The sequence below is a fragment of the Elephas maximus genome, chromosome 16 (assembly GCF_024166365.1).
Source record: "Elephas maximus indicus isolate mEleMax1 chromosome 16, mEleMax1 primary haplotype, whole genome shotgun sequence".
Taxonomy (NCBI): Eukaryota; Metazoa; Chordata; class Mammalia; order Proboscidea; family Elephantidae; genus Elephas; species Elephas maximus.
Window position 1 is genome coordinate 72,469,402 of NC_064834.1, and position 16,415 is coordinate 72,485,816.

The 16,415-nt window shown below is 46.5% G+C and overlaps 1 protein-coding gene across 10 annotated transcripts in view; it reads left to right on the forward strand.

The window, feature by feature from the left end:
* Window positions 1-16,415, forward strand: part of TACC2 (transforming acidic coiled-coil containing protein 2) — a 264,177-nt gene that overhangs the window by 127,245 nt on the left and 120,517 nt on the right. For 7 of the 10 annotated variants that reach the window (XM_049855746.1, XM_049855751.1, XM_049855752.1 and 4 more), the window contains one exon: window positions 15,985-16,119. The exons of the other annotated variants lie outside the window; for them this stretch is intronic. In XM_049855746.1, the coding sequence (XP_049711703.1) occupies window positions 15,985-16,119 (135 nt within the window). The remainder of the gene's footprint in view (window positions 1-15,984; window positions 16,120-16,415) is intronic. 10 annotated transcript variants of the gene reach the window in all.

Here is a 16,415-nt window from a genome sequence, read left to right on the forward strand (position 1 = left end):
TTGTTGGGAACTGCAGAGTGAGTTACCTCACAGACTGGCCCTCTGGCGAGGAGGGAGGCCTCCGGAGAACGGGGCCAGTTGTGCCGCGCGGTGAGTGGAGGGCATGGATTCCCACGGGGCTCTTCCTCACAGGGCTTGGGCAGTCTCCTCAAAGGAAAGGCAGAGAGGAAATAGGCCAGCAGCCGCTCTCCTTGTGCTGCTGCCACAGCCACCTCCCAGCTACCTGGGGCCTCTCCTGGCTGTGGACATTGTTCTCTTGTCAACAGTTACTGCCCAGGCCTTAGGCTTGGCTAGGCCCAATGGAGTAGGTGCACTTTGTGTTATAATTTGTCACATGCATATGAGAATCCACAGGTCAAATGCCACCCTCTCTGTGAAACCAGAGGAAAGTAGCCCTTTGTCCCTCTGTCTCCCCTCTCCCCCCCATCCCTTTGCCTATCTCTGTGCTCGAGCCCTTAGAGTATCTTAGCTGGAAGGAAAGTTAAAGATGGAGGCTTCACCTTACTGATGTGAAAAGTGAGACTCAAAGAAGTCCGGGGTCTTGCCCAGGGTCACGCAACTAGGCAGGCCTCAAGCCCAGGACCCCAGACCCTTGGCCTGGTGTTCCTTCAGCTAAGTCCTGCTGCCTCTTCGGTTTCATTCTGCTTTGTGGTTATTTATGTTTGCTGCTATGGAGTCAGACACTGCACGTGGGAGGACCTTGTCTGGTTCAAAATTCCGCCCCACAGGAGTGACACGGGGCCTGGGGGGTACGCGATGGCTGAATAGGACGGACGCTGCCTTCAAGGAGGTCTGCGTGTATGTGATATACCTGAGCGTACACATACTGGGCAGGCTTTGTGCCAGAGCTAACACCCCTTAGGGGATGTTTGGAAATGTAGGAAGGTGTTTTTGATGGTCCCAATGATTGGGGAGGGCACTGCTGGCATCTCGTGGGTGGGGGCTGGGGGTGCTATAAAGGGGCAGTCCTGCCCAACCAGGAATGGCCTCCCCCAAATACCAAACCCTGTAGCGGACACTGCAGGCTTTGAGGAATTGAGAGAGACCTGTACTAATTAGAAGGGTAAGAGAAGAGGGTCTTTGGGTTGCCAGGCCCCAGGCAGGTGCTCATCGTGGAGGAGGCTGGGAGAGAATGAGGGCTGGGTGGAGAGTGTATACGGGCATGTGCATGTGTGCGTGCGTGCACGTGTGTGTATGTGTATGTGTGTGTCTTCTCCTGGGACTCCATTCCACAGCCAAAAGCAAAAGATTCTTGGATTCACTGTGATTTAGGTTTATCAGGCCCTTGCACCTGCTGTCCAGATAATCAGGAGAAGGCTTCAGAAGCTGGTGTTAGAGTCAGGGACTAGTCCTGGCAGGAGGGCGTGAACCTAAGAAAAAGGAGTCCGGAGTCCGGTGGCTGGGTTTCGCCTCTCCCCATGAAGGTCACAATCCTTTGTTTATAACATCGGTAATCATTTCCACAGCAATTCATTGTGATGACAAAACATCCTGAGGATTATGAAATCATCTGGGATAAAGGAGAGGCGTAGGAAAGGAAGACCCGGAAAAACAAATGTTTTCAGGGAAGTGCGTCTGAAAATAGGGCACAAGGGCAAGCAGATTCTCAAGCGCTTGTAGAGCAGTTGTCTGTCATGGAGGTCGCTTTCACCGCTTGTCTTCCCCTCCTTTCCACTGCAGTCATTTAGCAGACATACTCAGTGCCCCTAACTAAGAGGAAGCCAAGTCCCCAAGACTTATTTCCACAGGCTGGGGGAGGGGCAGCCTAGAGAAAGCTCCAAATTTAGAGACTAAATCCTGTATTAGAGTCCCTTTCCCACCCTTGCCAGCTGTGTGACCTTTAGCAAGTCAGTAGCCATCTCTGAGTCATGATTTCCTTCCCACTAACTAGCTCCCAAGCTTGGTGGAGGCAAGTGAGAAAACGTGCATGAAAACTGTAAAGTGTGGCACCAGGCAGTGTTAATAGTTCTCACCTCCCTATACTTAAAGGGACTTATCTAGGAGAGGTAGATTTCCTAACACTTTCTGCAGCTTATTTTTATTATTATTTTTAAGCTTAAACAAGGAGGTGTACTAGTCCATGGAGTTCTCATTTATTTGTTGTTGTCGTTGTTAGTTGCCACCCGGTTGATTCCGACTCATGGCAACCCCTTGTGTTCAGGGTTTTCAAGGCTGTGACCTTTCGGAAGCAAATCACCAGGCTTATCTTCTGAGCTGCGTTTTGGTGCGTTCCAGCTGACAACCTTTCAGTTTGTAGTCGAGTGCTTAACTCCTCTTATTTACTCATTGCTGTCGAGTTGATTCCAACTCATAGCGACCCTGTAGGACAGAGTAGAACTGCCCCATAGGGTTTCCAAGGCTGTAGTTTTTACAGAAGCAGACAGCCACGCCTTTCTCCCAAGGAGTGGCTGGTGGGTTTGAACTACTGACCTTTTGGTTAGCAGCCACACTTTAACCACTGCACCGCCAGGCTTCTTCTCTTTTATTTAGGGAATGCTTACGGCACTGGGTTTTGTTCTGGGTTATCCACTCTACTTCCTCGGAGTTGATTACCTAGGTTCCCTTTCCATTCACCTTCTCTTTAAGTTTTTCGCTTATACTTATTGTAGAAAAGAAAAGAGAGTATGAAACTCTGGTCAGTTCTGCTCACAGGTAGCACACCTGGGGAAAGACTGGATGGAAGAGAAAGAAGTTGCTCCATTGGCTCCAGCATATATTCAGCTACTTGTAGTACCCCCAGTTCCTGTCACTGTAAGGCTGTGTCCGTGCCACGTCCTCTGAGGTCCAGGAAGTCTCTCAATGTCAGTGTCATTTAGAGTGACAGGTCCCTGGACTGCATTCTCATGTTTAAGCTCCTTGGGGGTGTGGGGATTGGATTCATGTCATGACCGTCCCCACACTGGGGACACGCATCAGATTGAGAAGCTGGGGTGTGAAGAGCTGGGTCACGTGGCATCAGTAGCATCCCTTCCCTTCCTCCTCTTTTGCCAGGACACCCCTCCCTGCATCCCTTGGGCTTCCTCTGGCTTCCTGCTGTCCAGCTCCGTGCTTCACACTGAACAGGACAGAGTCAGAGATTATCTTTCATACACTGAAGCTTGTTCACCCCAGCGAGTTACCGAGGAATCCTCATTCTTCAGCTCCCAGCTTACAGCTCCAAGGCCATGTTGTGGTCAGCTGTGTGCAGGACTCTCTCCTCCAGGGTTGACAAGACTCTGCCTCCTTTCTCCGTGCATCCTCAGCGCCTAGTTCGGTACTTGGCAGATTATATTTTCAGGATTTCTGGTTGGGTCAGTGAGTGTCCACATCGTTTCCTCTCTTTAATTGTTTGGTGTGGACAGAAGAGAGGGTGGAGGTGGTTTTGATGAGCACGTGGTATTGGAATCAAGGAGGATCTATGACCGTGATGAGAAACTGAGGACTCAGTGAGGTTAAAAAACAAACAACTAAACTTTTGACTTGTCTGTGTAAAAACCCTTGGAGAGTTTGTTCAGGCTTCAGTTGCTTGTGAGCTGAGTTGCCAGCTCTCAGCTTGAAAAGTTAGAGGAAGCTGGCTCTGGCTTGAATTAAGTGGCAGCTCTGGTGCAGCAGATATTACTGTCTTTCTATTATTGCTACGTGTCATTCAAGTATTCAGAATTTTTTACGAACACCTGCTGTTTATCGAGGATCCATTGTAGGCGGACACTATGCCATATGCATATAAAACAAAATGGTTGCCGTCAAGTCTGTTCCGACTCATAGAGACCCTATAGGACAGAGTAGAACTGCCCCATAGAGTTTCCAAAGAGTGCCTGGTGGATTCAAACTGCTGACTTTTGGTTAGCAGCCATAGCACTTACCCACTACACTGCCAGGTGTGTGTCTATATATATATATACCCATTGCTGTTGAGTTGATTCCCACTCATAGCGACCCTGTAGGACAGAGTAGAAGTACCCGGTAGGGTTTCCAAGGGGTGGCTGGTGAATTTGAACTGTCCATCTTTTGGTTAGCAACTGCGCTACCAGGGCTTTATATGTGCGTTTGTGTGTATATATGTAGTATGTTTTTTTTTGCTCTTATTTCTTTTAACAGTCAAGTTATGTAATTTATCCCCATTTTATGGATTCTGAGGCTCAGAGAGTGTAATGAACTTGCCTAGGACTAAAAATGGCTAGTAAATGGCAGAGCCGCCTTCTGTCTACAGAGCCTGAGCTCTTTGTACAACACCGTGTTCGCCCTGCGCATCCACTCTCGCAGACTCCTCAGCTTGATTTTTGTGCCCAGTGATCTGGTGGGTTCCGTGCACTGCCTTGAGGGAGAATTAGGCACCGTCGGCTGGACTCTTGACCCCTGAGGTGCTGGCCCATTTGGTAGTGACTACGTTAAGGCTCACCGGACCTCAGGGTTTCACCCAGCACTGGGATTCCTTGTCTTTTGAAAAGAACAGTGGCTGCCATCTCCCTGTCTTGCCCTCCTGGAATATAACCTCTGCCAACTGGGTCCTGCCCCCCGCTCACAGCTTATAAAGATAGGAGATGCCAGAAGATTCCATTTTCCTGGTTTAGGACAGCCTTTGCTTCCCTTTTCAAAAAAGCGGAGCAGATGTGAGCAGCAGAGCCCATCTCAGCTGTATGGGTGGGTGCTGTTCCCGTCTCCCAACGTGCCACCGCCCCCCGAGCCTGGTGTTGTGGGTCAGTCTAAGGGTTCACATCAAAACTAAGCAAAAATAGCACATCCAAACCATGGTTTTCTAGCTGGTGTTACCTAGGATGATGTTAAAGGTTATTTAAACTGAACAACTGACTTCACTTAAAGATACGGATTAAGTGAAGTCTTTTTTTTTTACCATGGTGACTTTTGGGTTGCTGTGATGCTGGAAGCTATGCCACCAGTATTTCAAATACCAGCAGGGTGACTCATGGTGGATAAGTTTCAGCGGAGCTTCCAGACTAAAAGTTGGAAGGAAGGCCTAGGGGCCTACTTCCGGAAGTTAGTACTGTAATATGTGCTGTTGCCGTTGCCTCGATTTTGACTCATAGAGACCCTAGCCAACGAAAACCCTACAGACCACATTAGAATATTGTCTCATATGGTGCTCGACGATGAGCCCCCTGGGTTGGAAGGCACTCGGGATATACAGTGGCCACAGGAACGGGCCTGAGCATACCAATGATTGTGACGGTCCTACAGGACTGGGCAATGTTGTGTTTTGTTGTATGTGGAGCAGCCATGAGTTAGAGTCGACTTAACAGCAACTAACAATAATATTAAATAAAGAATAGTACAGGTAGCCTGAGGTATTACTGTGTATGAGGCATGCAGGTAATGACAGCTTTCCAACTGGGTAGATGTTCAAAATCAAACTCATCTTTGCTTGTTCCTCTGCCCCTCCCTCCCAACCCTCTGCTGGGTGGGCATCTGTGAAACCTCTTGGGAGGCCAACCCCACCCCCTCAGCCATTGCCTGAATTCTGGCCCCCGTTACCTGCATCTAAGCTGCTCCAGAGCTCCTACTCAGCCACCTGCCTGCATTTCTTTCCTCTCCACTTACTCTCCATCAGACTGCGTTACCTCCCGCACACTCTGCTGCTCCCTGCTCCTGCGGCTCTGAATCTTCCTATTGCCCCGGAACAACAGGTTTGCCCTGGCATTTGCAGCCTTCTCCAACCCGGCCTCCCCCAGCTGGCCAGATATAGGTCCCCAGCTGCCCCCGAGGCTGCTCCAGTCCCAGGTCACCCTCCCTCTTCCGCAGCCCACGCTGTAGCTCCAGGGAAGCTGGGGAGGGGCTGCCTGCGTGCCTTTGCCCGAGAAGTTTTGTTTTGTTCTGTTTCTGAACGATTTTCCAGCTTACTCAAAAGTTGCAAGAACAGTGGAAGAACTCGCATATGACCCTCACCCAGATTCCCCAGCTGTGGACGTTTTATCACAGGTGCCCTGTCATCCTTTCTCTCTATACGGTGAACCCTGTGAGAGCCAGAACTTGACGGGACTGCCTTGTTTTTCCGGGTCGCCCAAGTTTTCTGCCTTTGACAGGGTGCAGTTTTACCACTTTTCTATCACTAGTTTTAGTGGAAAGTGTTTGCATTTTTCCTTCTCTGAGAGGTTTCCACCTTTCGTAGGTTTTACTGTATATAGATACTATGTATATATGTAAAAAATATATATATGTACACACACATACACATACAGCCATGTGCCACATAACATCTGTGCAGACAGTGTCTGACCAGGTATACATCCATGGTCCCATAAGGTTATACCTATAATAGGCTTTACGGGGGTTGGTTTTCAACTGCAGGTTGTATGTAAGTCAGAAATTCATAACCTGGACACTATCTGTATGTAATATGGTGCTCGCACAATGTCCAAATCACATGATGTCCTATTTCACAGAACATATTGTGAACGTTAAGTGACACATGACTGTATATATGTTGTTGTTGTTGTTGTTAGGCACCTTCCAGTCAGTCCCAACTCATAGTAGGCCTACGTACAACAGAACAAAACACTGCCTGGTTCTGCACCATCCTTGCCATTGTTGCTTTGTTCGAGCACATTGTTGCAGCCACTCTGTCAATCAATCTTATTAAGGGTCTTCTTTTTTTTCACTGATACTCTACCAAGCATGATGTCCTTCTCCAGGGACTGCCCCACCTGATAACATGTCCAAAGTATGTGAGTCGAGGTCTTGCCATCCTTGCTTCTAAGGAGCATTCTGGCTGTACTTTTTTCAGGACAGATTTGTTTGTTCTTCTGACAGTCCATGATACATTCAATATTCTTTGAGATCTTTATGTACCTATCTATATGTATGTATGTATTTAAAAAAACCAAACCCAACTCGTTGCCGTTGAGTCGACTACAACTCATAGTGACCCTATAGGACAGAGCAGAACTGCCCTATAGGGTTTCCAAGGAGTGACTGGTGGATTCAAACTGCCAAACTTTTGGTCAGCAGCCAGACTATGTATATATGTATATATGTATATATGTATATATGTATATATGTATATATGTATATATGTATATATGTATATATGTATATATGTATATATGTATATATGTATATATGTATATATGTATATATGTATATATACACACATATTTATCTGTTGTTGTTGTTAGGTGCCATCGAGTCAGCTCCGACTCATAGTGACCCTGTGTACAACAGAATGAAACATTGCCTGGTCCTGCACCATCCTCACAGTTGTTGTTATGCTTAAGCCCACTGTTGGAGCCACTGTGTCAATCCATCTCATTGAGGGTCTTCCTCTTTTTCCGCTGATCCTCTACTTTACCAGGCATGATGTCCTTCTCCAGGGATTGATCCCTCCTGATAACATGTCCAAAGTACGTGAACACACACTCACACATATATACACATACATGTGTATATATCACTGCTGTTCTTTTTCTGGATCATGTAAGAGCAAGTTGCAGATATTGTTCTTCCCACCACCGCCCCCCACCAAAAAAAAGAAAACAAAAACCCTCCAGTGTGTGTTTTCCCCAGACAAGGACACTGTCCATCACAGCACCAACACCACCGTCCCCACTGCAGTCGTCATTCAGGAAGCCAACATGGCATGCCACGCACCACCCAGCTCAGAACCCATTCTAGTTCACCAGCTGTCTCAACCCCATCTCTTCCCTGCAATCCAGAGTCTAGCCCAAGACCGTTGTCACATCTGCCCATCCTCCTTCAATCTGGAACAGTTCCTCCGACTATCCCGCCTTTGGTTTTTACCGAGTGCAGGTCTTTCATTCTATAGAATTCCTCCAACTCTGCCGCCTTTCGTTTCTACCAAGTGCAGATCTTTCTTTCTATAGAAAGTCCCCTCAGCCTGTGTCTGTCCAGCTTCTCATGGCCAGACTTGGGCTGTCTGGTTTGGTGGGGTACCCCCAAAAGCGGTGCTATGCTCTTCTCTGTGGATCACATCATGGGGCACACACTGCAGACCGTCCCTCCCCTGGGGATGGTCCAGGGGGGTGGTCCACGCTGGCCAAGTTGGGGTGCCAAGTTTCTCTGCCATTGAGTCATCACTTCCCCCTTTGTAAATCAATCGGTGTTTTGTGGGAAGAGTCTCTGAGACAGCAGCGATACCCTTTCTATCCTTAAACCTCTACCCACTGGCTAGTGACAGCTGATGGCTCCTGCCTGAATAACCCGCAGCTCTGATGGTTCTTAAATGGAGCTTTCTGTTTTCATCATTCCTCCTACAGTTATTAATTGGGATTGAATTGCAGGGAGGAGCTTTCCTCTCCCCCACTCATTCATGTATTCATGCCTTTATTTATACCTATTCAGATTCATGTTGGAAACCCTGGCGGAGTAGTGGTTAAGTGCTACAGCTGCTAACAAAGAGGTCGGCAGTTCAAATCCTCCAGGCGCTCCTTGGAAACTCTATGGGGCAGTTCTACTCTGTCCTATAGGGTCGCTATGAGTTGGAATCAAACCAATGGCAGCGAGTTTGGTTTTGGTTTGATTCAGATTCATGGATTATTTATTTTATTCAGTGGGTCATAATCCATTATGATCCCTATTTATTTTGATACCCAAATATTCTACATTTGGCCCGTGGCAGCCTCTTGGAAGTGGTTCCTATGTCTTTTTGACTTGACACTTCTCAGCGGTCAGAGCAGGGAAATAGGTGTGTGTGTGTACATGTACACACACACACACTCAGTTATCTAGTGCTGCTATAACAAATACAACAAGTGGGTGGCTTTAATAAATAGAAGTTTATTTTCCCAGAGGTTAAGAGGCTAGAGGTCTGAATTCAGGGAGCTGGCCCTCAGATAGGCTTTCTCTCTCTCCGTCAGCTCTGAGGGAAGGCCCTTGTCTCTTTTCAGCTTCCGTGCCTCAGCTCCTTGGTGATCTTCACATGGCATGGCGTCCATCTCCCTCACCTCTGCTTGGTTCTCTGTCCTAATTTGCTCTTTTTATATCTCAAAGGTGATTGGCTTAAAACACACCCTGCACTAATGTGGACTCTTAACATAACAAATAAAACCCATTCCCAAATAGGATTATAAACACAGGTGTAGGGGTTAGGATTTTACAACACATTTTTGGGGGGAGACAATTCAATCCATAACATAGTCCTTTATAGACCAAGATCGATTTCTGATTTATCTGATGCCTCTGATTGTAGTCAAGCTTTCAGGGTCTCTTAATCCTAACCACCTTTCATATATGTAAATGGCTTCTCTGACCGGCAACAACCTGGCTCCCATGATCCTTGATATGCTCATTTGCTCAGTCTACCTGTAGGTAGCTGATTTCCTTACGACACTGGTCTCCTCCTTGGTGCCATTCCTATCTCTGCCTGCTTCCTGCCCCCTCCAAGGGTAGAGAAAAATGGCGAGGAGAGAGAAGGCAAGGGAAGGGGATGGAAGGGAAGCCTAATGGCTTTCCAAGGAACCCTCAGGGAGAGAAGGAGGCAGAAGCATGCTTTAGTGTGGAAGCCATCTACGCATCTGTCTATTGAAGTGCTTGCATGCTCCAGCCACCTCCCTCACTGGCCTCCCCGGGCTGCCCAGCCTGCAAGGATGTTTATCCGTGGCAGTTTCTTCTATTACTGCTCTTCCCAGTTTGCCCTTTTTTTAGCGCTTCCACTTGACTCACTTGATTACACTGTGAACCCTGGGATGTACAAACCACCTTTCATTCATCCTGGTGCCTGGTGTGGGGCTTTTCCTGGACACAGGTCATATCTGTAGAGTTGAATGTGCTGGCTTTAGACGGCAGTGGGAAATCAGCCTCTTCAGCGCAGAACCTTCTCTGCCTCAGCATCCGAAGGCGGGTGACTCATGGCCCTTTGAAGAAGCACTTGCTGATACACGTTTCGTCCCTGACATTTCAGTGGCAAATCAACCCTTTGCTGGCCTGACTAAACTTGTAGTGGGCTGGCCCTGGCAGCTGGTGGCAGCAGCTGATGGTTCAAATCGCTGATGAATTTTTTTTCCCTCTGAAAAATATTTTAGTCACTCCAGCCCCATTACTACTACTGGTAGAACTTAGAAGCCATTTATAGCCTCTTCCAGTTGGTCAGCCACCACCCGTCTGTCAGTTTGTTGTACTGTGGTGTGGCTTGTGTGTTGCTGTGATGCTAGAAGCTATGGCGCCTCTATTTCAAATACCAGCAGGATCACCCATGGTAGACAGGTTTCAGCAGAGCTTCCAGACTAAGACAGGCTAGGAGGAAAGGCCTGGCCGTCTACTTCTGAAAGAGCCGCCATTGAAAACCCTATGTTGCATACTTCTACTCTGACACACTTGGAGTTGCCACGAGTGGGAGTTGACTGGACAGCAACTGGTTGGATATAACCTTCCCCATTGCTTGCTTGCTCTCTCACTCTCTTACTTGCTCTCTCTCCGTGTGTGTATGTGCGTGTGCATACCTATACACGTGTGCATATATACATACACATATATGTTGATACACAAATACACATAAAATCTGCATCGTGCAGTTAGTAGTTTTTTTTTTTTAATTTTCAGTTAATAATGGATATATTTACATCTAGATTCATGGAGTTTTACCTTATTTTTAAACAACAGCTGCAAATTAGTCCATTCTATGACTCTGCCTTAATTTAATTAACCGTCTCCTTTGGCTGTTGTGATCGCAGCTGTGGTCAGCATCTTTGCTCACGTCCTTAACCACCTCCTTAGAATAAATTCTTGGAAGCAGAGTGGCTGTGTTAAAGGAAACAAAGTCTTCTATGGCTTTCACTGTGTATTGCCGAAACTCCCAGGCCCTGTTTTTCCACCCTGTTTTTAAGGCTTTGAAAAGTCAATATTGCCTGTAGTGTGGGATTCTCCAAATTGTGATCTAACGAAGACACCCAGAGTCCCTGCCTACCTTGTTACTTCAAGGTCACTGCTTCTTTCCTTTCCCTGGCCCTGATTTCTCCTGAGTCCTTGGATTTGATTGGTTGTTGAGATCCAGTATCACGTTTTGGGAAAATTAGACCCACCCAGAGGTACCTCAGGAGACAGGTCTGGTGATCTACTTCCAAAAGGTTACAGCCGTGAAAACCCTATGGAGCTGACAACAGCTCCAACAATTATATGGGAGCCTTAGGGAACAGCGAGCTTATATTAATAGGGCAGGAACAACTCAGAAAAGGGGGGGAGGGTGAAAATGGTTGCACAACTCAAAGAATGTAATCAATGTCACAGAATTCTACATGTAGGAACGGTTGAATTGGTGTATGTTCTGCTGTGTATATTCTAAACAACAGAAAATAATAAAATATTATTTAAAAAAAAAAACCCTATAGAGCAGTTCTGCTCAGCATACAGGGTTGCCATGAGTTGGACACAACTAAAATAGCAGAATGGAGGATGGGAACCATGGAGGGAGAAGGACACACCAGAAGACCCATGAGAAAACATAGTACAGTGTAGACACATACATGCACTCGTCCAACTGTATCCAGAATATAGTTTCGGGAAGTTGGCTCTGGGCCTCCCAGCCCTCATTCATCTGGATGCCAAAGGCAGTGCTTTGTGGCTGAACAGTTCGATAGAAGCTTCGGGCTGACCCTTCAGCCTAGGATCGAGTCCCAACTCCTTGACCTGGCCTTGTGATCTGGCTACTGTCCCCCCTCCCCTCCCCAATCCCCGTTCATTTTCTGCACTGTAGCTATAGAGACCTTTCCAAAGTTCCTCCAGAAGTCCAAAGGCTTCTTGACTCCGGGATTTCACATATGCAGTTTCCTGAGCCTGGAACACTTCCCTTCTCTTACCCTCCCACCTTTGGGACATAGCCCAGTGTGGTGGTGGAGGAAGGCTTGGGTTTGTATCCTGGTTCTACCACATACCAGTGGCATGACCTTGGATGAGTTGCTCAGCCTTTCTGAGCCTCGGTTTTCAGATCTGTAAAATGGAGGAAAAAATAGTACCAACCTCACAGGGTTGTTCTGAGGACCAAATATGACATCTATAATTGCTCAGAGCAGCACCTGCCAGAACAGGTGTGGGCAAGCATTCCCTATCGCAGGGCCGGCCAGAGGCCTCAGTTTACTTGCTGCTACACAGGGAACTGATCACCAAGGCCATATTTTCCAACTACTGATCCTTCTTCTTTGTTTCCAACTTTCGCATTCTAGTTGCCAGTAATTATCAATGCATCTTGATTGCATGTTCGATCAATTTCAGACTGCAGCAGCTGATAAAAATCTTCTATTTCTTCATCTTTGGCCCTAGTGGTTGGTGTGTAAATTTGAATAATAGTTGTATTAACTGGTCTTCCTTGTAGGCGTATGGATATTATCCTATCACTGACAGCGTTGTACTTCAGGATAGATCTTGAAACGTTCTTTTTGAGGATGAATGCAACATTCCTCTTCAAGTTGTCATTCCCAGCATAGTAGACTATATGATTGTCTGATTCAAAATGGCCAATACCAGTCCATTTCAGCTCACTAATGCCCTAGGATATTGATGTTTATGCATTCCATTTCATTTTTGATGATTTCCAATTTTCCTAGATTCATACTTTGTACATTCCAAGGTTCCAATTATTAATGGATGTTTGTAGCTGTTTCTTCTCATTTTGACATCATCCATGAAGAAAGCAAGGGGTCACTGAAAAGACAGGAAAGAAAGAAAAGACCAAGATGGATGTCAGAGGAGACTCTGAAACTTGGTCTTGAGTGTCGAGCAGCTAAAGCAAAAGGAAGAATTGATGAAGTAAAAGAACTGAACAGAAGATTTCAAAGGGCCTCTTGAGAAGACAAAGTAAAGTATTATAATGACATGTGCAAAGAGCTGGAGATGGAAAACCAAAAGGGAAGAACACGCTCGGCATTTCTCAAGCTGAAAGAACTGAAGAAAAAATTCAAGCCTCGAGTTGCAATAGTGAAGGATTCTATGGGTAAAATATTAAATGATGCAGGAAGCATGAAAAGAAGATGGAAGGAATACACAGAGTCATTATACCAAAAAGAATTTGTCGATATTCAGCCATTTCAAGATGTGGGATATGATCAGGAACTGATGGTACTGAAGGAAGAAGTCCAAGCTGCTCTGAAGGCATTGGTGAAAAACAAGGCTCTGGGAATTGATGGAATATCAATTGAAATGTTTCAACAAATGGATGCAGGGCTGGAGGTGCTCACTTGTCTATGCCAAGAAATATGGAAGACAGCTTCTTGTCAACTGACTGGAAGAGATCCATATTTATGCCTATTCCCAAGAAAGGTGATCCAACCGGATGTGGGAATTATAGAACAATATCATTAATATCACACGCAAGCAAAATTTTGCTGAAGATCATTCAAAAACAGCCGCAGCAGTATATCAACAGGGAACTGGCAGAAATTCAGGCCGGTTTCAGAAGAGGACGTGGAACCAGGGATTTCATTGCTGATATCAGATGGATCCTGGCTGAAAGCAGAGAATACCAGAAGGATGTTTACCTGTGTTTTATTGACTATGCAAAGGCATTTAATTGTGTGGATCATAACAAACCATGGATAACACTGCAGAGAATGGGAATTCCAGAACACTTAATTGTGCTCATGAGGAACCTGTACATAGATCAAGAGGCAGTTGTTCAGATAGAACAAGGGGATACTGATTGGTTTAAAGTCAGGAAAGGTGTGCGCCAGGATTGTATTCTTTCACCATACTTCTTTAATCTGCATGCTGAACAAATAATACAAGAAGCTGGACCATATGAAGAAGAACGGGGCATCAGGATTGGAGGAAGACTCATTAACAACTTGCGTTATGCAGATGACACAACCTTGCTTGCTGAAAGTGAAGGGGACTTGAAGCACTTGCTAATGAAGATCAAAGACCACAGCCTTCAGTATGGATTACACCTCAACATAAAGAAAACAAAAATCCTCACAACTGGACCAGTGAGCAACATCAAGATAAATGGAGAAAAGATTGAAGTTGTCAAGGGTTTCATTTTACTTGGATCCACAATCAACGGCCATGGAAGCAGCAGTCAAGAAATCAAAAGACGCGTTGCATTGGGCAAATCTGCTGCAAAGGACCTCTTCAAGGTGTTGAAGAGCAAAGATGTCACCCTCAAGACTAAGGTGCGCCTGACCCAAGCCATGATATTTTCAATCACATCATATGCACATGAAAGCTGGACAATGAATAAGGAAGTCAGAAGAAGAGTTGACGCCTTTGAATTGTGGTGTTGGCGAAGAATATTGAATGTACCATGGATTGCCAAAAGAACGAACAAATCTGTCTTGGAAGAAGTGCGGCCAGAATGCTCCCTAGAAGCAAGGATGGCGAGACTGCGTCTTACATACTTTGGACATGTTGTCAGGAGGGATCAGTCCCTGGAGAAGGACATTATACTTGGCAGAGTACAGGGTCAGTGGAAAAGAGGAAGACACTCAACGAGGTGGGTTCACACAGTGGCTGCAACAGTGAGCTCAAGTATAACAAAGATTGTAAGGATGGCGCAGGACCAGACAGTGTTTCGTTCTGTTGTGCATAGGGTCGCTATGAGTCGGAACCAACTCAACGGCACCTAACAACAACACCACCACCACACAGGGAAGCTGTCCCTGATCTCCACTTGCACCAGGGTCTCCTATTTTACGCTCTCCTAGCCATCTGGTGGGTTCCTTCTTGGCGCTTACTACAATTGTTACTAAGTAAAGAACTCCCCTACCCCCCGCCCCTTTTTTTCTTTTTGATGTCTGAATCTTGCCCAAGAATATAAGCCCCGTGAGGATGGGGATCACGGCTGTCTTGTTCAGCGCTGTATTTTTGACAAACCAAAATTCTAAGCCCATTGTCGTGGATTGGATTCCAACTCCTGGTGACCCCATGTGTTACAGAACAGAACTACCCCATAGGGTTTTCTTAGCTGTAATCCTTATGGAAGCAGATAACCAGGCCTTCTTCCTTCCATGGAACCACTGGGTGGGCTTGAACCACCAAACTTTAGTTGACACTAAATGTTTTGTGCCACCCAGGGACCTAACAGAGTTGGTATTCAGTAAATATCTGCTTGTAGAATGAAAATAATCACTCTGTTACTTATTGCTACAGAGAGAGTTCATCAGAAAGAAAGTAACTCACGGACTTCCCTGGAGGGGTTAGTTACAGGTGAAGTAATAAGAAGTAACTGATCATGGGAGGGGCTGCCTGCAAAGTACCCTGATGTGTGTGTGCCCCCAGGATAGTGTCCAGGGACCTGTGCTCACCGGGACTTTGAAAGCCAACCTGCTTGTGGAGGTTGTGCAAGTGCAAACCCTCTCAATCCAGGAGGGGCCAGTGTTGTTTTAATTTTATCACTCATTGCAGATCACAACTTTGGAAAATATAATGAAATGAATTATTAGAAAAATGGAACAAAACTCAAGGCCAGGCTTCCTCAACCACCGCACTATTGGATCACTCCGTTGTGGGCTGTCCTGTGCATTGTAGGATGTTTGGCAGCATCCCTGGCCTCTACCCAATAGATGCTGAGAGCACTCCCCAAGTTGTGACAACCAAAAATATCTGTTGTCATTGTTAGCTGCTGTCCAGTCGGCCCCCAACTCATGGCAACCCCATGTGTGTCAGAGTACAACTGTGCCCCATAGGGTTTTTAATGGCTGATATTTCAGAGGTAGATCACCAGGCCTTTCTTCCAAGGTGCCTTTAGGTAGACTCTATAGACATTTCCAAATATCTCCTGGGGGCAAAAATTGCCCCTGGGTTAAGAACCACAGTTCAAGACCTATAGAACACAACCCAGATTTTTTTTTTTAGATTAAATTCAGCAGACATAAAATTACTCTGTCAAATTGCTATAAAATGTTTTGGACTTACCTCGTCACAGACCTGTACCAAACTGCCCATGGACTGGTGCCATCTGTGGATAGCACTGATCGTGTCCAGACCCTTCATTCAGAGAAGGGGACACTGAGGCCCTGGTCAGGACCCAGATAACATGTGTTGTTACAGCACATTTAAAACTTCTAGGAACGTTTCTGAGCCTTGACTGTTTTCTTCTCCCTTCTCCAGTTTACCTGTAGCAGATGAGGTCACCCAGCTGGCTGCCCCAGCAGACCTGGGAAACCTACTCTTAGCTGCCTTTGCCCACCACAGTGAAGTCCTTGGCCAGGTTGACCAGGTCTCTACAAGTCTGACAGCCCAGAGGCAGGGCTGGGGCTGGGGCTTGGGCTGGTGGTGGGACCCCAGGCCCAATCCCTGAGGCTGCCACTCCCCTTCCCCTCCCCCTGCTGGTCTGTAGTCTTCTCATCCACAGCTGCAGCCTACACACAGGGTCTGTACACCTGACCTGCACAAGTATGTGCCAGAGATTGGGGCCCCTGCTTGGGGCATTAGGACTGGTCTGAGGGGCACCAGGAAGACTCCAGCTTCTCTCTCACAAAAGCCATTTTAGAGATTGCTTCCCTGGCGATCTTCAGGAAAAACCAAAACCAAGCCCTTGC